This window comes from Emydura macquarii, unplaced genomic scaffold (genome assembly GCF_026122565.2).
Source record: "Emydura macquarii macquarii isolate MOO-44397 ecotype Brisbane River unplaced genomic scaffold, CSIRO-AGI_Emac_v2 contig_249, whole genome shotgun sequence".
NCBI classification, from domain to species: Eukaryota; Metazoa; Chordata; order Testudines; family Chelidae; genus Emydura; species Emydura macquarii.
In genome coordinates, this window is record NW_027130386.1 from 35,597 (window position 1) to 58,501 (window position 22,905).

Below are 22,905 nucleotides of genomic sequence, written 5' to 3' on the forward strand. Positions count from 1 at the left end.
CACTTCCTCCTCTGGCCTAAGGTCGGGCAGAGGTCAGCGTCTGGGTTCTGCTCCTGAGAGGTTTTAACTCTTGCTTTTCAAGTTGCAGAAGCTTAGCATTGCTTTTAGGGCCTTGCTCTTGTCAAACTATACTGGTTTTGCATTACAAAATCTTGCGCGCCCTAACACAATGACACCAAATTCCAGTCTGCAGTGTTCCTTCTCACCGGAATACGTGGGTTGGAAGACGTCCATGACTGGATTTCCATCCCCTTCTGCTTAATGTTCATTATTTCCATATTAGGAAATTCATCCATTCTGTTCATTATAAAAACAGATCCAACCCTCCATGAGCCCATGTACATTTTCCTCTCCAGGTTGGCTGTTACAGACCTTGGCTTATCGTTATCCACCATGCCGACAACAATGGGCATATACTTGTTTCACTCTAGGGAGATCAGCCACGATGCCTGTTTTGCCCAGGTGTTCTTCATCCACTCGCTTACATTAACTCAATCTTCTGCGCTCTTGTGCATGGCCTTTGACCGCTTTGTGGTGATCTGTAACCCACTGAGATATGCTTCCATCTTAACCCCTCCGAGAATAGCTAAGATGGGACTGCTTTCTCTGCTAAGAGGGGTGGTCGTAATATTCCCACTCCCCATTCTCCTGAAACAGTACCAGTACTGTAAGGACAGCATCCTCTTGAATTCCTACTGCCTGCACCAGGACATCTTGACGATGGCTTGTTCAGATATCACAGTCAACATCATCTATGGTTTCTTTTTATCAGTCTCTTCACGGGGGTTGGACTTGCTGCTCATAGTCCTATCCTATGTGATGATCTTTAAATCAGTGCTCAGCATTGCATGGCATGTGAAGCACCTCAAGGTTCTGAATACTTGTGTCTCCCACGTCTGCGTCGTCATTCTCTTCTACACACCACATATTGCCTTATCTGTGATATATAGATTCGTGAAGAACCCTTCTCCGATATTTCAGATTGTCCTGGGCAAAGTCTATATGCTGGTCCCGCCCCTGATGAACCCATTTGTTTACAGCATGAAAATACAAGCAATTCGTGTGAGGATAATCAGGGTATTCGTCAAGTGAAGGGTCAGTTTATCACCCAGCTCCAGAGAATAAAACGCCTGTAACTGGCTTCTTGCTATCCCCAGTCTCCACACTGCAGGGGGATACTCTGGGACAGTGAGAATCCAGCCTGACCAGCTGAGAGACTGGTCCTGTGGTTTGTGCACTGCTCTGCAGGTCAAGGTCCCAGGTCACCCAGGGAGTCTTTGCCAGAGTTGGGAATTTTTTGTCTGTTGCCTAAATCCTGGTGCCCTGTCTTACCCACAAGACCCTCCTTCCTTTTCCCAGCCACAGGATAGGAGCACAGGGTCACGACCTAGAACTTAAAGTGATGAAAACTCTTCTCCCTCTTGTGCTCCTGTTGTACACAGCTGTGCATGTTCCTAGTTCAGCCAGAAGACTGGGTTTGATGTTGAAATAGCTGGTTGAGTTTCTAGGGACTGTGCAATATAGAAGGTGAGATTAGATAATCACAGTGGTCTCCTCTGGCCTTAAAATCTAGGAATAGTTGCACCTTAAATGGAATTTATTTCCATTGTCTTGAGAGTAACTGGAGCAACTCTTAAGCAACATCTTCTCTGTGTTTTAAGTCCATTTAGTCCTCTCTGGAGAAAGAACCAGGTTCACCAAAGCTAGGTGAAATTTTTGAGACAGATTGTTCATTTGATGGAAAATGCATGTTCAGCTGACCTGAAACAATTTGCAAATTTGACAAAATAGTTTTGGCCATTCACAAAAAGGATCAGAGGGAGAAGGTGGTGGAGCTGTTTCTCATCACCCAGTATAATCTTTAGGTAATTGGTTAGAGTACTCATGTGGGTTGTGGGAAGGCCCAGATTCAAATCCCCCTCCCCCCTTGACCAAAACTGAAATGGAGCCACTAGAAATTCAGAACATCTGTGTGGACGTTGTGGTTTGGGTTCTGACTCGGAGGGACAGGGGTGGGCCCTAGAGCCCGAGGCCGAATGTCTACACAGCTCCTTTTAGTGCAATAGCATGCACCCCCTGAGCCTGAGTCTGTTAACCCAGTTGCAGGGTCTCATTGCCGTGAGCTGTGTAGACGGACCCTCAAAGAGCCAACTACCAGACCAGCAGCAGTTTTACAGGTTAAAAGCAGCACCATGAACTGCACTCAGAAACTTGTCGGCAGTCAAGGCCGATTCTGGAGCACTGGTGTGACGTGTTTTCTGCACAATGATCTGCCTAATTGGTGGGTGCATGTTATAGTTTGCAGAGGTGTCCCTGAATGGTGTAAATGAGCAGAGCCCAGTCATCTGCATCACAGTCATCTAACCCCGTTGGACAGAGGGAGTAAGGTCTCACAATGGAAAGGAAATTCCTCATTGTGACACACTACACCCCATGTACACCCTTATGGTGTAATTGGCTATTGTCTAATGCACAGTATGCCATGTAAGATATTTTTGGAATGCTCATGGCATACTGAACATTAGTGTTATAGTAGTATGTTTATTGCAGTGTCATGTGTATGGTTAGGAGGCTTCGCTGTGTAATATTCCCACATATGTGTGTCATGGTTTGAGACAGATCTAGGCATAACTCTACAGAGCTCAAGAGTAATTCACATCTCCTTAGGACTTGCATAGAAGAATCCGGCTAAACATTTCAAGAACAAAGGACTGGCCCAAACGTCAACAAACGAATCCAAAGGGGATCACAGTGACTCAGGTCATGGAGGGAACCATGCACAGACACTATTTGTCCCCTGACCCTGAAAGGGGGTGCGAGGTATTTGAGAGGTGGGAAGGAATACATTAAAAAGGGAAAACATTTTGCTGTTCTCTCTCTCTTCCATCTCCATCTGCAAACAGCACCAAACAACTGAAGTGTTGATCACAGGGGGAGGGCCTGCGTGGAGGCAGACCAGCCAGCTTGTGGTGAGAATCATCTGAACATGTAAGGTTGCTGAAAGTGTTACGCTTTGTTTAGAATGTGTTTGGTTTTTGTGTTTTATATGAGAGGGAAAAACCAACAAAAACAAAATCACAAGAAAATCTCCAAAAGGAAGGGGGGAGAGAGAACACTCATCAAATATTTGAACAAGCCATCTTACCAAACTCTTCTAATATCTCTGTGTATCCGAATGTTTGAAATCTAAGTACGCTTTCTTCCAGGCTCTCTGCCTAGGATTCATATAAATGTTTCTGTCTGTGATCTCCAGGGTTATCCCTCACATGAGTACTTGTACTACCTTGCTTTATGAAATGAAGATTGAAGCTAGTTAAATAAACTCTTTAGGAAACATCTGACTTCAACCAGTGACTATGTATCTCTTTAATGTGTGTGGCTAAGATGACACCTCTCTAGCAATAAAACGTCTGTGACCTCCCCATCTGTTAACACAGATCCTGGAATGGAGTTTCACATTACTGTTTTCTTTATATTATGTTTGAAGGACTGTTATGAATGTTCACGTGATTTCTGCATTATGTAGTGTATTTGACAGAAGTCTCTAATTGTAAAGGTCATTATTAAAAATTGTAGGTTATAAGTGTACAAACTAGGTGGTCAGAAAGCAAATGCAACAAAAATATTCATGCAAGAAGAAGCACACATGACTAATAGTGGGGTAGAGTCACAACCATGAATTGTACTGAGTTATGAAGAGTTTCCACCCTACTTGACTGTGCTTCTCTTTTCTGTAAAAGTTATTGACTTTGAGAAAATCACTTGTAATTCAACAACTTAAAAATACCCCTTCATTTCCCCACTAGTCACTGACACTAACTTAACTCTAAAGGGCAGTGTCTAATGGTGCAATATTGAGGAAAGGTGAATTATGTACAAGATTGAGTACAAAAAAACGGATTTCAGAATGAATGAGGGTTTTTTATGGAACTTGGTAACATCAGAACAATACAACACTGCTATGTGAAGAACCCTTCTCCAATATATCAGATTGTCCTAGGCAATATCTATGTGCTGGTCCCGTTGCTGATGAATCCAATCGTGTACAGTGTGAAAATACAAGCAATTCATGTGAGGATGATCAGGGCATTTGTCAAGTGAAGGATCAGTTCATCACCCAGCTCCAGAGAATCAAACCCCTGTAACCGGCGCCTTGCTATCCCCAGTCTCCACTGTTCAGGAGGAAGCTCTGGGACAGCGAGAATCCAGCCTGACCAGCTGGGAGACTGGTCCTATGGTTTGGGCACTGCTCTGCGGGTCAGGTGCCAGGTCACAAAGGGAGTCTCTGCCAGAGTTTGGAATTTATGGTGTGTTTCCTAAATCCTGGTGCCCAGCCATACCCACAAGACACTCCTTCCTTTTCCCAACCAAAGGATAGGAGCACAGGGTCACCACCTAGAACTTAAAATGATGAAAACTCTTCTCCTGTTTGTGCTCGTGTTGCACACAGCTGTGCATTTTTCTAGTTCAGCCAGAAGATTGATCTTTATGTTGAAATTGCTGGTCGAGTTTCTAGGGACTGTGCGATAGAGAAAGTGAGATTAGATAATCATTGGTCTCTTCTGGCCTTTAAAATCTAGGAATAGTTACACCTCAAATGGCATTTATTTCCATTGTCTGATGAGAGTTTACAAGCATCTTCCAGTAACTGGAACAACTCTTTAGAAACTTCTTCTCTTTGTTTTAAGTCCATTTAGTCCTTTCTGAAGAAAGAAACAGGTTCACACCAAAGCTACATGAAATTTTTCAGACAGATTGTTCATTTGATGGAAAATGCAGGTTCAGCTGACCCGAAACGATTCGCTAATTTGACAAAACAGTTTTGGCCATTCACAAAAATGATCAGAGATGAGGGAGAAAGTGGTGGGGCTGTCTCTCGTTACCCAGCATAATCTTCAGGTCAGTGATTAGAGTACTCATGTGGCTTGTGGGAAGGCCCAGATTCAAATCCCCCCCCTTGACCAAACCTGAAATGGAGTCAATAGAAATTCAGAAAAATTTAAGATTTGGTTCAGCCTAAACCAATATTTTTTTTCAATTTTCCAGAATTGCCAACGGACCAAAAAATCAGTTGCGGTGGCTCTGGTAGGCCTTTCAGGGGATATAGGCACCCCAAAATTTGCTTTAGTCCCCGCCTGGTGCAGAGGGTGGCATGCGCCACTGTCCAGCCATCCAGCTCTGACTCTTAATGATATGCAGGGCTGTCCTTAAGGAATATGGCTCACTAGGTGAAGGGAGCTCCCCATACAGTGACCCCTATCCTTGCAAACTGGGAAGATGGGGGCAGGAACCAGGAGTGGAGGTTTGTGCAGCCAGGGGAGATTCCCGGAAGTGGATCTGACCTGGCCCCAGGAGAAGCCCCGTGCAGGGAAAGAGGAATTCCGCCCCTCCCTAGCCCAGCCGGGACTAGCAGTTGGAGTCTGGCACAGGGTAGGAGCCCCTGGCTGGGCACGCCCTACCCAGAGCGCTTGGGGACTACAGGGGCCTTCCATTGACTCTGTGTGTATCTCTGTGTGTGTGGGGGGAGGGTGTCATTATAGCACAGTGTGACATACTCCAGCATATAATCTGGACTCTTTGAATGGCTGTGCCCCCTCCATTCTCCAGCTCAGGGTGGCTTTTGCACTGCTTTGCTGATGAACAACACAACCCTCCAGGCTCTGGTCACTCATAGCCCTCAGCATGAAACGTTGCTCTCCCAGCCCCTCATGTACTACACACAGGGAAGCACCTGCCACATCTCTCGGCCCAGCCTTGCACCGCAGAAATGTGTGTCTTCTACTGTCCAGTCCATTCACTGTACAAAGCAAGCTCATGTAAATCTGTTTTTCCAGCAAAGGGTAATAATTATGCACCAGCTTTGCTGTTTCTAGCAGAGTTTCCCACACACTTTGATCCAAATACACTGGTTCGGATAAAGCAGTGAAACAAATTTATTAATTACAGCAAGAAGGATTTAAAGTGATCACAAATCATGTGAAATAAAGATCAAAATTGATTGCGAAAGAAATAAAAAATAAACACGACTTCTTATTCCTAAACTTTACCAAGTGAAGTAAGATTTGAAGCAAACAGTTTTTCTCATCCCATTGGATTCTGCAGGCAGTTCATAGTTCTTTGTACACAGGATGGATTTCCTTCCCAGTTCAAAGTCCTTCAAGCAATCTTGGTTCAGTAGAAATTTTGGAAGAGAGAGGTAATGAAAAAGCCATTGTTTCTCATTCCGTGCCCTCCTCCTCTCCTTCAGTAACATCTCCTGCCCCCACTGGGTGTAAGCAAAGCAGTCTCCCATGCATGCACGTGAGATTCAAGGTGTAATTCGGGCCTGACCCTGACCTCCTTTACACCAGTGTAAGTCAAGTGTAATGATCCTGAAATGAATGCAATGCCTCTGGATTTGCGCTGGTGTCACCGACAGCAGAAATTGGTCCTTTGAGTTCAATGGGGTAATTTCCTGATTTTCACTGGTGTGAGAGTATGAGGCCCAATGAGCTAAATCTACCGCTCATGTGACACCACTGAAGGCAATGGGAGCTCTGTGTGTAGAGATTCCAAGCTCTTTGGGGCAAGGATTGTGTTTTTGCTCTGTGTTTGTGTGGTACCTCACACAATGGGGTCCTGGTCTACAACCACAGATAGCTGGTGCTACAGCAGTACATATAATGACATTTAATAATTAATCGAGGATAAGCCCCTCTTCATGTCTTTCAATAGCTGCTCTGAAGTGATCTTTACAGCTGTTGAGATTACATTCAGCATTGCCTTGGGAAAAACAGAACTGCCTTCATATTTAGAGCATGATTTCCAATAAATCATGTTTGATGTCCTAGCAACAACAGCAAGGAAATGGGAAAGGAGCACTGATTCCACAATGACTTCTTTAAATTATAGCAGTGCAATGTTCACAACATGGCCAAAATGAAATTTGGCCTCTGAACAAATCTTATTATATGGTTCTGCTTTGGAAAGTAATTGAGAAGAGAGGCCAGATGGCAACTCCAGCTCTGATCATCCTCACACTTTGGTGTCTTCTGAATGCAAACCCACATCTGGCCCCCATGTCTCTAACAGTGTGAACCAAAACTCTGGATCCAAACACAATCTCACTTTGGGTGGTTCAAAAACTGTCAAAAATTATCTAGGAAAATGCTTTCTGAAAGGTACATTGACAACAGAACACAGAAAAAAATATTAGTAAATATAAGAAAACAACTACAAACGGAGAAATGCTTCGAGACAGTGAATGGTTTGACCAGAATCTACAAAGAGAAATTCTCTCTTTCCCTTGAGAATAATCTCTCCTTTGGAAGCAGTGTTATGACTGGATGTTCTTTGGATGGAGAATTTTGCATATCTATCTACAGAACTATTTGGTTGGGGAAATGTGGGATACACAGGTATCCAAGGTCTTGAAATGCTCTTTCTGGGATGCAAGATTCATCGCTGTCTTGAGGATCAGAACTTAGGAGAGAAGAATGATCATGGTGTCCAACCTTAATGTGCAAATGACTATAATCAAGCCATACAAGCTGTTGACCCTCTTTTCTGTACAAGCAAGTTTCATCACATCCTAATGCAAAACATATGAGTGTGAAAACACATTGGATCTGCAGAAGGGGAAGCGTTTAATAAGGAAGAGGGGTTGGAAGACTACACAGGTGCCCCATAAATAAAATTGCTACTCCTATTTTCCCTATTACTGAATTGGGGAGTAGCGATTTCTCTCTCGGAGGATAATATATTGCAATAAAGCAATCAAAGGACATTCATCCAAAGGTATGGATGAAGAATAGTCAGATGATGCAGGCGTCAAAAGCAATTTCCCTGTTTTTAAACCTAAACATGCCACTCAGCATTGTTGACAATATAGGCTCAAATCTCCAAGGGCTAGTAAAAAAAGGAAAATGTACAAGAGCTGATGGAGACTTTGTTCTGTCCTGTTAACAAAGAGGATAGTCCCTACCACTGTCGGGACGTATTGGACACACAGCGAGAAGCCATCCACGAGTTCTGTTCCCACATTCCAAGGGCACCTATGTGGATGAATATCGGATGACTGAAGATGCTATTATTGACTGTTGACAAAACATCCCAGTAACGTTCTTTTCGGTGTCAGAGCCCTGAAATAAAAACATTGTTCACTATATAGACCCAGAGGCCACAAAGACTGCCCAATGCTGTAGTACAGCTTCATGCCTCTGTTAGATGTCAATGGCCCAGATTCTCTGGTGGTGGAAATTGACGTCCTTCCATTGATGCCAAAGGGGCTACTCCTATTCATGCCGACTGAGGATGTGGCTTAGTGTGAATTAAACTCATTAAAGGCACCTGATTTTCAGCGAGTGAATCCTTAGGACTTTTGCCAGTCTTGCCTCTTTAAAGTGTCTCATGTTGGGCACCTGAAATCGATCTAGAAAATGTTGGCCTAAAACTTGATTTATTTCACTCTCAAGGTACTAGAATAAAAGGGCTGAAATCTTCCTGTGCTGCCCCCTGTTCATCTGGCTATTCAACATCTCTACAGATGAAAGGAATATGATGAAGTAAGTCAATGGTGCTTCGCCATAGTGTGGGAGTGTGGGAGAAGAGATCAATGTGCGAGCAGCAGGACCTTCCCACAGTGGCTACAGATCCACTTTTCAGATAGATGTTGGAGCACATTTTGCTTCCTGGCTCGCCTATGGGCCTCAGCCTGGGTTCTCTGATGACTCTCTGGGATGACTGCGTCAGACCTGACCCAGCTTCTCCACACTGAACGGTTGTGGGCAGGTCTCCTCCATTGTCAGGGGAATTCTGAATTTCTTAAGACCCTTCTTGACCTTGTCACTGTATCAGACCTTTGGCCTTCCTTTGTGTTGTGGGTAGTTCTTGAGTTGGCCACAGAGCACAAGCTTCGGCAGACGAGCTTGAGGCATGTGCTCCTTGTGTCCCAGCCAGCGAAGACCACAAGCGTCCAGTTTTTCTACATCGACTGTAGGCCGGTTCTCTCAAGGATCTTGTTATGAGTGATACGTTGGTCGCAAGAGACTCTAAGGATTTTTTTGAGACAGCGAAGGTGGAAGTTGTTCAATCTCCACTCCTGCTTGGAGTATATGACCCAGCTTTCACAGCTGTAAAGGAGGATACTGAGAACACAAATCTGAAACCAGACACCTTTGTATTCAGGGGTAAAAGGTTGTTATTCCAGACATGTGAGGTAAAGTTTGCCAAAAGTGATGAAGGGAACTCTTTTCTTAATACTGATTACCATGCCTAACTTGATTCATGCATCAGAGAACTGCCCCCACTCACACCTATGCAATCAGGCGCACATCAGTGGTGTAAAGGAGGACTTTGCAGCTGTACATCAGGACAGAATGGGACCCATTGGTTGATTCCAAAGAGGAAATATACATCTCTTCCAACCCTAATGATTCTGTGATTTTCCCTACTGAACATGCAATTGGTTTCAGTATTGTTTGACCAGGGAGGATTTACCCCAATGTCTGTGAAGTAGGAAAGAGCACACTGATCATTGTGAAATCGAAAGATAAATAAATTCACAAATAAACCAAAAGACCGCCTGCAGCAGTATTGAAGGACCACAGTTTTGACTTAAATTAAGGGATTTTGTCCATATAAAAACGATACTGCTTTAACGATCCCGGTATGGCTAGAGCAGTGCAACCCTCCCACCTCATCGTGGATACACCAAACCCTCTGCTGGCAAATGTTGACATTTTTAATGGCAACAGTGATATGTACGGTAGACGAGACAGTAAATACAGATAAGAGAGACAGTCTGTCTACCTTGGAGAGATTCCAAAGCTGATTTATTTTCCATCACGGTGTAGAAAGCTTTGTAGGTCATTTCACTTTCTAAAGGAAGCAGAGAGTCAACTATTACTCAGACATAGCCAAGAGATGGCTATTGTTCAGGGTACCCTGCACAAACGGCATTAAAAATAAGCTAACAGCAGGGTTAGGTGCTTAATGTCCCAAAGTTAGCCCAAAACTCTACACATATCTGCAGGGTATAAACAGCAGAGGGAGATGCACATGGGCTTGACTGAAAAGTATAGGGATGAACTTCAGTGAGGCAAAATTAGGATATGATATCGCACCAACTTCATGAGCAACATGAACTTTGTTCTATTAACGAATGAAAGAATCTCTCAAAGGAAGGGCAGAAAGCTCAGCTCTGTTAAATGCAGGCTGTGCAAACTCACTCGGCTTCAATCCTGCGTTCACAGAGACAGGAACTGATAGTGGTTTCCATTACTAACTTCTTTGACTCAGGGCCAGATTCCCAGCTGGAGTAAATCTGTGTGGCTCTGCTGAAGTCCATAGAGCGATGCTGATTTACACCAGTTGAAGATTTGGTTGTTAATGCTGATTTAAAGAGATAAACAGATCTGGATGCTTGTGGCATCTTGTAATAGCTTTAAACTTGGAAGAGCTTCCGAACCCACTGTCTCCTCAATCTCTGAAAATAGCAGATCTTAATTCTCTCCATTGCAAGCTGGTTGCCAACCGTTCATAAATTTCTGGACAGTTAGTAAAAAATGTACAATTTTAACACTGTCCATAAACCCTTAAATAAATGAAAATTTCCATGAAATTGGGTAGAAATAAAACATACTGTGTTTTGACATTTATTGTCGTCATTCAGAATCGTGTATCATAAAACTACCTTGACCATGACTTGATCAATTTCCTGTTTTCTATTATAGCACAGGCCTAAAGAATCCAATCGATCAATTAACTACAGCTAAAACTACTGCATAATTCCGAATCCCTGTGTACGGAATGTCACGAGCACAGAGTTTATATTTGTAATAACACCGTAGGTCATTTTGTCATGAAAATGTTCATAAAGTCAGTACACACTTTTGTGACATATTGTATTGTTTATGGTATTTTTAGCGATGTCAGTAAAAAAAATCAACTTGAGATCTTCATGTCAGTAAAAATCAAATTGCAAGGTTAGCAATCCTGGCCCGGCCTACATTAATAGGAATGTTGCCAGCAGATCGAGGGAAGTGATTGTTCCCCTCTATTCAGCACTGGTGAGGCCACATTTGGAGTATTGTGTCCAGTTTTGGGCCCCCCCCCAAGGATGTGGACAAATTGGAGTGAGTCCAGAAGAGGACAACAAAAATTATTAGGGGACAGGGGCACGTGACTTATGAGGCGAGGCTGAGGGAACTAGGCTTGTTTATTCTGCAGAAGAGAAGAAAGAGGGGGAATTTGATAACAGCTTTTAAATGCCTGAAAGGGAGTTTCAGGGAGGATGGAGCTAGGTTGTTCTCAGTGGTGGCAAACAAGAGAAGTAGGAGCAATGGTCTCAACTTACAGTGGGAAGGTCTAGGTTGGATTTTCCTTAGGAGGGTGGTGAAGCACTGGAATGGGTTACCTAGGGAGGTGGTGGAATGTCCATCCTTAGAGGTTTTTAAGGCCTGGCTTGACAAAGCCCTGGCTGGGATGATTTAGTTGGGGTTGGCCCTGTTTGAGCAGGGTTTGGACTAGACACCTCCTGAGGTCCCTTCCAACCCTTATCTTCTAGAATTCTATGAAGACAGGCCTGATTCAGGGGGTGTAACAATGTGTTAAAGCTGGACAAATGAGGACATTTCTTCATGTGCTCATGTATAGGAGCATTTCAGCAACCAGCCAGCTGTCCAAGCCACTGCCAATTATCGGGATGGACTGTCAATTATTCTGCTTGCTGCTTTTAGCCATTTTCAGGCCTTTGTAGAAAATTAGCATAACTAGGCAAACTGGGGGCGGGGGACTAGACAGGTACACATGACATGAACCTGGCGTTATGTGTTCTCTCTCTGAATGTGCTGGGGCAAATGTCTGTGAAAAACAGGATGTCTGGATATATTCCAGAACTGCAGCTATAGGGAAATCATTGCTGGACTTACAGCTTTAGACTTGCTTAACAATTTTTTTTTTTAGTGACATGTCTGTAGCTCCTGCTTCTGCCCAGGGATTGATCTGTTTGGTCAGCTGTGTAACGTTTTCTTGAATGACATGTCTCTGTAACTTTTGGGGTATAAGAGGGAGGTAGTGAGTCTGAGTCAGCGGATCGCTTCATGGACACATTTCGAAGGGCCCCCAGGCGCAGACAGAAGAACTGGCCATCTGGAAATCTGTGAGTGATTCACCCGAAGACTGCCCAAAGATTGCTTCAGACTTGTGGAAGAAACTTAGTTTTGGGGTATTTTAATCACCTATTGTATTTGTGTGTGCTTAAGACTGTGGTAAAAGCTTCCAGTGGAATTGCTGGAGACCAGAAGCAAAGCTTTAAATTAAAAGCATGTGGTTTGGATTCGTCTTTTTCAGCTATAGCAGGCAGAGGTACTGTGTTTCCTTTGGTTTATTTCCTGACACCAACTCGCAGACAGTAAAAGTTACGTGATCGAGGAACCATGGGTAACACTGCTACAGACTATGTCAAGGGTTCCTGAGGTGGTGCACAACGCAACTCTAATAGGATTTCCCCTTTCTGTGTTAGGTGCAGCCTGCAGTCTTCTAAACCCCGTCAGCAGATCAAAGAGCTTGGCAAAATGTAAGCAGCCTAACAGCGTCTTACAGGTTTTCCTGAAGAGTTACAAGCAAATAACTATGTCATCTGCATGTGGTTCTGGTGATTGCCGGATGTTTCCAAATGGAGCAGCAGCCCCCTGGGACAATTCTGCAGTAGTACATGCATTCGGTTATAAATCAGATTCAGTTACACCGTGGATTGAGATGTCGTCTGAGTCTAATTTATCAGGGAGAAGAGCAATGACCTGACATAAGTAAAGCTGGAATAACGGGAAAGAATGGGATGATACAAAGAAAGGGAAAATGTAGGTCAATTATCAGGGAAATCATCTCATCATAGAAGGCAATCAGGCTGGTCAGACATGACTTGCGCTTGGTGAATCCATGCTGACTGTTCCTGATCACCTTCCCCAAGTGCTTCAAAATGGATTCCTTGAGGACCTGTTTCATGATTTTTCCAGGGACTGAGTTGAGGCTGACTGGTCTGTAGTTACCCTGATCTTCCTTCCCTTTTTTGAAGATGGGCACTATATTTGCCTTTTTTCCAGTCATCGAGGATGTCCCCGATCACCACGAGTTTTCATAGATAAAGGCCAATGGCTCTGCACTAACATCATACAACTCCCTCAGCAGCCACGGATGCATTGCACCTGGCCCCATGGACTTTTCAAGTAGCCCTTTAAGTGACCTTTAAATGATGTTGATCACACTGTCAGATCCTCAGCTGGTGTAACTGATGTCACAGAAATGAATTCAATGGCTTAATACCAGCTAAGGATAGTGTCGAGTAGCCCTTTAAATGACCCAGTCCATCTCTATTCTCTCTGGTACATTTACTAGCTTTTTTCCCAGTGTAATATGACAAGAGAAAGGCCCTCCACCCTTTCTACTGGGGGACCCCCAGACTTTCTAAATAGTCCTGAACCTGTTTGTTCAGCACTGCTCTTTCCCATACTGTATCTGTGAAGACAGAGGCAAAAAAAGTATCGCATACTTGTACTTTTTCCACATCATCATCACTAGGTTTCCTCCCCCATTCAGTGAGAACCTTCTTCTTGTTTCTAATATGTGTGTAGAAACCCTTCTTTTTACCCTTCACGTCCCTTGCTGGCTGCAGCTTCAGTTGTGCTTTGGCCTTCCAGATGTCACTCCTGCAATGAAGCAGTTAAACACCATGGCAACTATGACCCCGGACACGGAGGAGAAGGCATGAATTAAACGCATCTAGATAACGCAGGCATTGACATTGATGGATCTGGAATCCAAGCAGAAGATGCTCAGCATGGTGGGTAGGGTGGAGACAGATCAGCCCAAGTCTGCCAATGCCAGAATCAAAAGGAAATAGTACATAGAGAGGTGCAGACTGTCATCCATCCATATGACAGCTAGGATAATGTAGTTACCCCAAGATTGCTATAACATACACTGAGCACAGAGGGAGGGCCATACGCCAGCCCAGGAATTGCTGGGAAGATGAAGGCCAAGTGGCTGAGGACCGTCTGGTTCACAGCTGACATCTCCTGCACTCAATGTCCTCTGACGGTCCAAAAAACACCTGCAATAACAGCAGCATTGTTCATTTGCATGTCAGATACAAAACATGCTACATTAAAAGAACATTATTAAGGTTACAAAGTCAAGCACTTAAAAGTTAGGAGGTGACAGAATTCAGATTGCCTGCCAGCCCTCCCTGGATGTACGCATTATGATACAATTTTTATTACATGTCACATATCATTTTTCCACGGGACCTCTGCCTCAGTCAATGCATAGAATGGACAGTGCACACTTAATGAGCAGCTATTCAAAATCTGATTTCACCCCCTTGATCAGCGTGTGACCCTGGGCTTTTTCACTGCACTCTGTTTACACTGCACTGAAGACAGAGTAATTCATTTCCTCCTGGGCTTTCCTATGGGGCTTATCGCTGCAGTATCTGCCTTAATTTCCCTATAAGTGCTTCACAAACATTAATGAGTTAATTGTCAGCTATTCTGTCCATTGTAGAGATGGGGAAATGAGGCAAAGAGTATCCCCTACTTTGGGATGGCCAATTTGAGACACCGAGGACAGGATTCTTCAGAATACTTAGCATTACACAGCACTTCATGCGTTCAAAACACAGTTCCAGGTGGCAGGGGTGACTGCTCAGCGCTTTTATGAATCAGACCCAGAGTCTCAAATTAGACACCCAGAATACGACTCCTTATATGCCCATGCACTTCACAAGCTGGGCAGAGGAACACTTTCAAGCTGCCACATTTATATGCCCCAGATTCATCACGTCGCCATCCCAGCTTTCTCTCTATGATTATTCTGGTAGTGAACCCCCTTAATGAGCAAACCTCAGAGGACTTTGGGGTGTTACAGGGATCTTCGGCTTAGGTAAAAGAAGCGTTACTGCAGAGCAAGATAGAGAAGCCGAGAACATGAAGGAGTAAAGAGCATGGAGAGAGCCTGGCAACCAGCTTGATTATAAAAGTTATTTTATTGCCAGGTCTATAGTGTAATAGCCATACAAGGAGAGACCAATAAACAAAACAGTTACAATATTACACGGTTTCCATTGGGGTATTGAGGAAATCTAGACCAAGTTTGATTACAAGTCAGGTTTAGAAAGTTATACCTGGAGTGAGAGAGATAGAAAGTCGGGGTCTCACCACTGAGCACAGCTTGAACCGGTCGAAGGCTCCCAGGAGACAGGCTGTTCAGCTGTGGGTCCAGTGTGCTGGAGACAGGCAGAGCCCCCAACACGATCAGTCAGGAAAAGGTGAAGTCCCAGTGGAACTGAGGCAGCTTTTGTATCCAGGCAGCAGAACAGGGTTTTGAACTTGGTAGGGGTTTTTGCAGGGAAATAACAATGGTGCAAGGGACAAAACTCGATTTGTTTATGGGTAAACGATGACTCCAGGGAGTAAACCAGAGTTGTTTTATTTTGTCTGGACATTTGGAAATCATCATTCCTGGCTATGGGCAATGTTACTTCAAGGGAGCTCACAATGCAATCAGGTCGATTCAGTACCTTGGCTATCAATAAGGATCTATGACAAGAATTGGTCTGATAACTACTGAGCTGGGTGTGTGCAGGTATGGGATCATTAACATCTGGAGCAGAGATCCCCCATTATGCTGTGCTTCCCTGCTTCTCTACTCCCAGAGTTCAGTGCAGTCCCTGCCTTGGAAGCTCAGTTCTTCATTCTGTATACTAATAGAGATGCCTCCTTGTCGCATCTTTAATGCCAATGAGGCTGGGAGAGTTACCTTAATCCTATCACCCTTGTCCAGAGGGGATTATGTGTGTCTCCTCTGCTTGTTCATTGCTTTGTGTAAGTCTTTTTTCTGATCAATTCTGGTTCAAGCAGAGGCTGGGAGGAGGGGTCCTTTGTGAGTCAGATAGGCTGGGTACAGTGTGTTTCTTCCCCAAGAACATAGAGCTGACAGATAACAGGCCAGTATCAGGACTGGGCAGCTGCCTATGGTGAGGGTGTTTGAATCATAGAAGATTACGCTCCTCTTAGCTCTGAATTGCTTCGCTTCGCTCTGCCTCCTCTCCTCTGGCTGTTAACTCCCTTTCAGCCCTCTTGGCCTGCCTGAAATGGAGGCTTTTAACTGCTGGAGCAGCTTCTTTGATAGGCTCCAGGTGGCCTAATTGGCCCAATTGTCTTGAATTAGCCCCAGCTGGGTTACCCAGGGAAGAGGGCTTTCTGGAGCCTGGGGCGAATATACATGTCCTCCAGCACTCTTTCATAGCGGCTGGAGGAGCCTGCTGCCCTGAGGAGCCCCTGCTGCTACTGCCCCTTCCTGGGGGTGCTGCCTGCTCGCCCCCCAGCTGGCTGTGGGGGCCTGCTGCTTCCCCTGCTGCCGCCGCCGTGAGCACCCTTCCCCTGCTGCTGCTGTTGCCCCCCCTGGCCCCAGCCTCTGGGGCACTCCTGCCCCTTCCTTCTCCCTCCCCCTTCCCTGTTCCTGCCCCCTGCTTTTTTTGCGGCTCTCTCCACTCTGTAGCCTCCTCCCTGTTTGTCTGCCCTGCCCCGGCCCCTGGTTTGTTTGTTTGTCTGCCCGGCCCCGGCCCCTGGTTTGTTTGTTTGTCTGCCCCGCCCCTTCCCCAGCCCCAGCCCCCGGTTTGCTCCTTGCCACGCCCAGGCTCAGTGGGCTTGCGACAGGGCCTTTTCAGCCCTGCTTTGGAAAACCCTGTCCCCCTTTCCCTTCTGCTGCAGCTTCCCTCTCTGCCCTGGCCCAGTATTCCCGCCCTGCGGTGCTCATGGCCCCCTTTACCTGACTCCCCCCCCCCGTTTTTTGTTGTTGCCCCCCCCCCACCACACTGCACCCCCTCCCCTAAGCTGAACTAGCCCCTGCTCCCAGTGCAGCCGGAGGAGCCGGTGCTTCCACCTGGGCTGGTGAGTGTGTTCTTTGCATCCCTGCCTGGATCGTCCCCCCCCCCCACGCTTCTCCTTTACCCTGGTGCCCTCCTCCCCTGCTTTCAGCCTAGCGGGGAGGAGCGGTTCACCTTTCCCCTCCCCCACCCCCTTCTCTCCCCTCTCCACTCCCCTACCCCGTCTCCCTTACCCCCCCGCCCCTCCGACCTCGCTCCCATACCCTTCCCCCTCTAATTCCCCTCCCTCTCGCCTCCTCTGCTGCCCCCCCTTAACTCCCACCCTTCCCGCTGCGCTCCTACCTTTCCCCAGGATGGCGTGCGTGTCTGGGGCCGGGACCCCCTCCCTGGACGCTCCTGCCCATTGCCCTGAGCCCCCCCTCCCACCCAAGGCGTCTACCCCCACCACCTCCACCAGGCCACCGGCCGTCGGGCCCGGGGCCCCGGCGGTGGACGCCCCAGGAGGAGACTCTAGGGACTCTGCCGCTGCTCCAGCTCCCGCCCCCCCTGCAGCTCAGGGGGATGCGCCCTCGGCTGGGAAGAAGGGCCAGGGGAAGAAAAAGGGCAAAGGCCCTGCCCGAGCGGCGCCCCCGCCCGTGGTGGGGCCTGCTCCCCCATCCCCCGCTGTCCCTTCCCCCACTGTTCCCTCCACCAGCTCTGGGGGTGACGCCGCTCCCAGAGCATACGCCCAGGTCGCCGCGGGTCCTCCGCCCGCCGCAGCTTTGTCATCTGGCCCACCCGCAGCCTCCAGCACCATCCCTGGAGGCCGGGGCCCCTTCCCCACCCTTATCAGGAGGCATGGGGTCCGCTGCCTCCTGGTGCCTGCCTCGCCCCACGTAGAAACCTACGTGCGGGCGTTGGCGCGGGTGGTGGGGCCCACGGCCGTGGTGGTGGCCTCCAAGATGTATGGGAAGGTAGTCTTCTTCCCGGCATCGGAGGCCGCCACCCAGGAGGCGGTGATGACGGGCCTGGCGGTAGAGGGCGTCCACGTCCCAGTGGAGCCCCTGGAAGACCTGGGCATACGGGTGGTTTTTACCTCTGTCCCGCCCTTCCTCCCCAATGCCGCCCTTCTGCCTTTCCTCTCAGCCCTGGGGAGGCCCATCTCCACCATCAGCCCGCTTCCCCTCGGCTGTAAGGACCCCGCCCTCCGCCACGTCCTCTCCTTCCGCCGGCAGGTGCAAATCGAACTGCCGCCGGTGGCAGCAAGTGGCGGGGAGGCGCTAGAGGGGTCGTTCCTGGTGCCCCATCAAGGGGCCCAGTACAGGGTCCATTACAGCACGGGCGAGGCCCGGTGCTTCCTCTGCCGGGCGACGGGGCACGTCCGGAGGGACTGCCCCCTGGCCCGGCAAAGCGGGGAGCCCGGGCCCCCGGGACCCAGGGGGTGCCAGCCAGACCAGCGGCGGCGCCCCCTCAGCCGAGCGGTCCCTGTGGCTACCCCTCCCCCATCGACGGCCACCTCCGCTCGGGCCCCGGGGGTGCCTCCCCCGGTGCGCCCAGACGAGCGGGCGGGCCCCGCTGACGCCCGGGGCAATCTGGCGGGGCCTGCGGGGGAGAGGGAGCCAGGGCCGCCTGTGGCGGGCGCTGGGGTGGGATCGCCCCAGGGCGGGGTTTTTCCTTCCCCTGCTGCCCCACCTCCGCCTTCCCTCGTCCCATCCCCTGTGCTCTTGCCCCCTGGCCCTGCCCCTACCGCCCAGCCCTCCACCTCGGAGGGCTGGGTGCTCGTGCAGGGTAAGCGCGGCAAGCGCAAGGCCAGGACCCAGCACCCCCTCCCCCTCGTCACCGAGGGGGGTGAACGTCCCTACAAGTCCCTCAAGGGGGCTGCTGGACCCGGGCCTTCCGCCGCGCCCCCTGCACCGGCCGAGGAGACTGCAGCGGCAGCTGAGGGCGGTACCATCTCCCTCCTAGAGTCCCTTCTAGAGGAGTCCCCGGCCGGAGGCCCCTCTGCCCCCACGCCCCTCGCACCCCCTGCCGGTGTTGAGGCTGCTCCCTCCTCGGTCCCTGACGAGGAGGACCTTGTGGTGGCGGGGGGAGACTTCTCCTCCTTGATGGACTTGGGCCTAACCCCGGCGTGTCTGGGGGTGGACGAACCCTCCTGTCCGGAGGGTTCGACCGAGGACGGCCCCCAGACACCCTCCCCTTTCTCCTCCCTCCCTTCTCTAGCCGATGGCCTTGCTCCAGTCCCCGAGACCCTTCCGGACCCTTCCCCCTCCCCGGTCGACGGCGCCATCTCCGTTGCGACCCTTGGGGCGACGGCCGGGGCCGTACACCCGGGCCCCGGGCAGCTGGAATTTCCACTCTCCAGCGCAGGATGGCCCCCCCCCCCCCGTCGACCCAGTCACCCCTCCCCAGGAGTGTGGAGCCACCCATGCTGCGGCTCCCGAGTCTGGCACCGAGGCCGTCCCCCCCATCTCGCCTGACCCTCCGGCTCCCGGCCCCGATCCAGAGGCACCACGCCCCACTGGCCCGGCCGCCGCGGAACCCGCACCCACTCCTGACCCTGTTCCCCCCCTGTTCCCTGCAATGACCCTGCCCCTGTCTTGATTCCTCCCCTTCTCCTTGGTCCCGCCCCTCCTCCTACTCCCGCCCCCGAACCCTCCCTCCCTCCCCCCGCTACCTGTGTCCCCGCCGCCCCTGGAGTTGTCTCCTTCCCTATGGAGAGCTCCCAGGAGGCGGCCTTTGTTTTCACCACTCCCAGCCCTTTAGGGGCTGCTGTCTTCCCTCCGCCGCCGCCCCCGCCATCTGTTCCATCCGGCAGCGGGGCCGCTGCAGGGGCCAGGCCGGCGGACGAACCCCCCGAGGCGCTGCGTGAGGAACTGCGCACCTTCCTCCGGGACTCTCGTGGTGCCCGGAATCGGGTGCAGCTTGCACTGCAGCGCTGGGGGGACTACCACCGCGTCCTCCAGGCCGTGAGGGCCACGTTGAAGGAGGGGAAAGGGACCGGGCGGCAGGACTCCGCGGCCTATCAGCGGGCCCGCAGCTTCCGTGATGCCCTCATGGTCTTCGGGACTGGTCACGGGCTGCTGCGGAGCCCGGCGAGGCCCGCTGGCATTCCTGGCCGCGAGGATCCCCCCCAGCCCTCCTCATAATGCCAGTAACTTTTGCCACCTTGAATACCAGGGGCTGCAGGATGGGTCTCCGCAGGACGCAAGTGCTCTCCTTCCTTCGGGAGGGGGGGTACTCCGTGGCGTTCCTGCAGGAGACCCACACGGACCCAGCCGCCGAGGCCAGCTAGCGGCTGGAGTGGGGAGACGGGGTGCACTTGAGTCATGTCTCCGCCTGTCAGGGCGGAGTGGCCACCCTGTTCTCCCCCAGCCTGCAGCCCGAGGTGCTGGGGATCACCGAGGTTGTGCCGGGCCGCCTGCTGCACCTCCGGTTCTGCATGGAGGGGCTGGTGTTGCATCTCGTCAACGTCTACGCCCCGACTGCGGGCCCGGAGCGGGTGCAGTTCTTCCGGCGGGCGGCCGCCTTCCTTGGCGCCCTGGATCCTCGCGAGTGCCTGGTCCTGGGCGGGGACTTTAACACCACCCTCGAGGAGCGGGACCGCACGGGGACCGAGCAGTGCCCGGCCGCCGCAGACGTCCTCCGGGAGATTATAGACCATCACTCCCTGGTGGACGTCTGGCGCGACCACCACCCGGACGACGTTGTCACCTTCACTTTTGTCCGGGTGGGGGAAGAACGGTCGCGCCACTCCCTGTTGGACCGCATCTATATTTCTCGTCACCATCTTTCACGGGACCACTCCTCCAGCGTACGGCCGGCCCCGTTCTCGGATCACCACTTGGTGACCGTGACGGCCTCTCTGCCGTCAGAGAGGCCGGGGCCGGCCTACTGGCATTTCAACAACAGCCTGCTGGAGGACGTGAGCTTCGTGGCATCCTTCTGGGAGTTCTGGCTGGCCTGGCGGGGGCAGAGGTGCGCCTTTCCCTCGGCGCGGCGCTGGTGGGACGTGGGGAAGGTGCGCGCCCGGCTCTTCTGCCGCGACTACACTCGGGGGGCCAGCCGGCGGAGGGATGCGGGGATAGGGCAGCTGGAGCGGGAGGTTTTGGAGCTCGAGAGGTGTCTGGCCGCCAGCCCTTGTGATCCATCCCTCTGCGGAGCGTGCCGGGAGAAGCGGGAGGAGCTCCGGGCCCTCGAAGACCTTCGGGCTCGGGGTGCCTTCGTTCAATCCCGCATCCGTCTCCTTCGGGAGATGGATCGCGGCTCCCGCTTCTTCTACGCCCTGGAGAAACAACAGGGGGCCCGGAAGCACGTCACCTGCCTTCTGGCAGGGGACGGCGCCCCCCTGACAGATCCGGTGGAGATGCGTGGCAGGGCCCGGGCCTTCTACACCAACCTCTTCTCCCCGGATCCAACCGAAGCCGCCGCCCGCAGGATGCTCTGGAACGAACTTCCCACGGTCGGCACGGGCGACCGGGACCGGCTGGAGCTCCCTCTCACTCTGGCCGAGTTCTCGGAAGCCCTCCGCCTCAAGCCCACCAACAAATCCCCGGGCGTGGACGGGCTGACCGTGGAGTTCTACCGCGTGTTTTGGGATGTCCTCGGCCCGGACCTCTCCATCGTCTGGGCCGAGTCCGAGGCCAGCGGAGAGCTCCCCCTGTCGTGCAGGCGGGCCGTGCTCGCCCTGCTGCCAAAGAAGGGGGACCTCCGCGACCTCCGGAATTGGCGTCCCATCTCGCTCCTCTGCACGGACTATAAAATCGTGGCCAAGGCCGTCTCCCTGCGGCTGGGGTCCGTGCTGCAGGACGTGGTCCATCCTGACCAGACCTACACCGTCCCGGGCCGTACCATCTTTGACAATCTGTATTTGGTCCGGGATCTCTTAGAGCTTGGGTGTAGGGATGGTCTGTCGTTCGCCTTCCTGTCTCTGGATCAGGAGAAGGCGTTCGACAGGATGGACCATGGGTATCTCCTGGGCACCCTGCGGGCGTTCAGCTTCGGGCCCCGCTTTGTGGGTTTTCTCCGGGTGTTGTACGCCTCCGCGGAGTGCTTGGTCAAGCTCAACTGGACCCTGACCGAACCGGTCAGCTTCGGGAGTGGAGTGCACCAAGGCTGTCCACTGTCGGGCCAGCTGTACGCCCTGGCCATTGAGCCCTTCCTCTGTCTCCTCCGCCGGAGGATGACAGGTTTGGTGCTCCGTGAGCCAGCGCTGAGGCTGGTCTTGTCAGCGTACGCCGACGACGTGCTCCTCGTGGTCCAGGACCCGGGCGACCTGGTGCGGTTGGAGGCCTGCCTGGCCGTCTACTTGGCAGCCTCCTCCGCCCGGGTCAACTGGGCCAAGAGCTCTGCCCTGGCGGTAGGGGCCGGGTGGTGGATGAGCTCCCTCCCACCCGCGCTTCAAGCCATCCGGTGTAGCGCAGGTCCGCTGCTCTATCTGGGCGTTTACCTTTCTGCCACCCATCCCTCCCCGGCGGAGAACTGGCAAGATTTGACGGACAGGGTGGTGCGGCGGCTCCGGAGCTGGACGGGACTGCTCCGGTGCCTCTCCCTACGGGGGAGGGCGCTGGTCCTTAACCAGCTGGTCCTGTCCATGCTCTGGTACCGCCTCAACACCCTGGTCCCGACCCCGAGTTTCCTGGCTTACCTCCAGAAGATAGTTCTGGAGTTCTTTTGGCCAGGACTGCACTGGGTCTCTGCAGGGATTCTGAGTCTCCCCCTGGAGGACGGGGGCAGGGCCTGTGCTGCATCCGCAGCCAGGTCCACACCTTCCGCCTCCAGGCCCTGCAGAGACTCCTTTATGGTGCAGGTAGTCCGGCGTGGAGTCACTTGGCGCACGCCTTCCTCCGCCGCCTCCGAGGGCTCCGATACGACCGGCAGCTCTTTTTTCTCCACCCGAGAGGTCTTCCGCGAGACCTCTCCAAGCTGCCGGTCTTCTACCAGGACCTCCTCCGGACCTGGAAGCTGGTCTCTGCCTCCAGGCCCCCTTTGGTCCCCGAGGGGGAGGATCTCCTCGCAGAGCCCCTGCTATACAACCCACAACTCGGTGTGCAGGTGGCGGAGAC

At 51.2% G+C, this 22,905-nt stretch overlaps 1 protein-coding gene across 1 annotated transcript; it reads left to right on the top strand.

Annotated features, from left to right (window-relative positions):
- The first annotated feature begins 393 nt into the window (after positions 1 to 393).
- LOC137153543 (olfactory receptor 51G2-like) lies at positions 394 to 1,092 on the top strand. Its single transcript, XM_067549016.1, has one exon. It carries the CDS (start codon positions 394 to 396, stop codon positions 1,090 to 1,092), a length of 699 nt encoding a protein of 232 aa, XP_067405117.1.
- The last annotated feature ends 21,813 nt before the right edge of the window (positions 1,093 to 22,905 follow it).

What these genes read in the sequence shown, in the direction of transcription:
- LOC137153543 (XM_067549016.1), top strand. Translation starts at nt 394, where the DNA reads ATGCCGACAACAATGGGCATATACTTGTTTCACTCTAGGGAGATCAGC.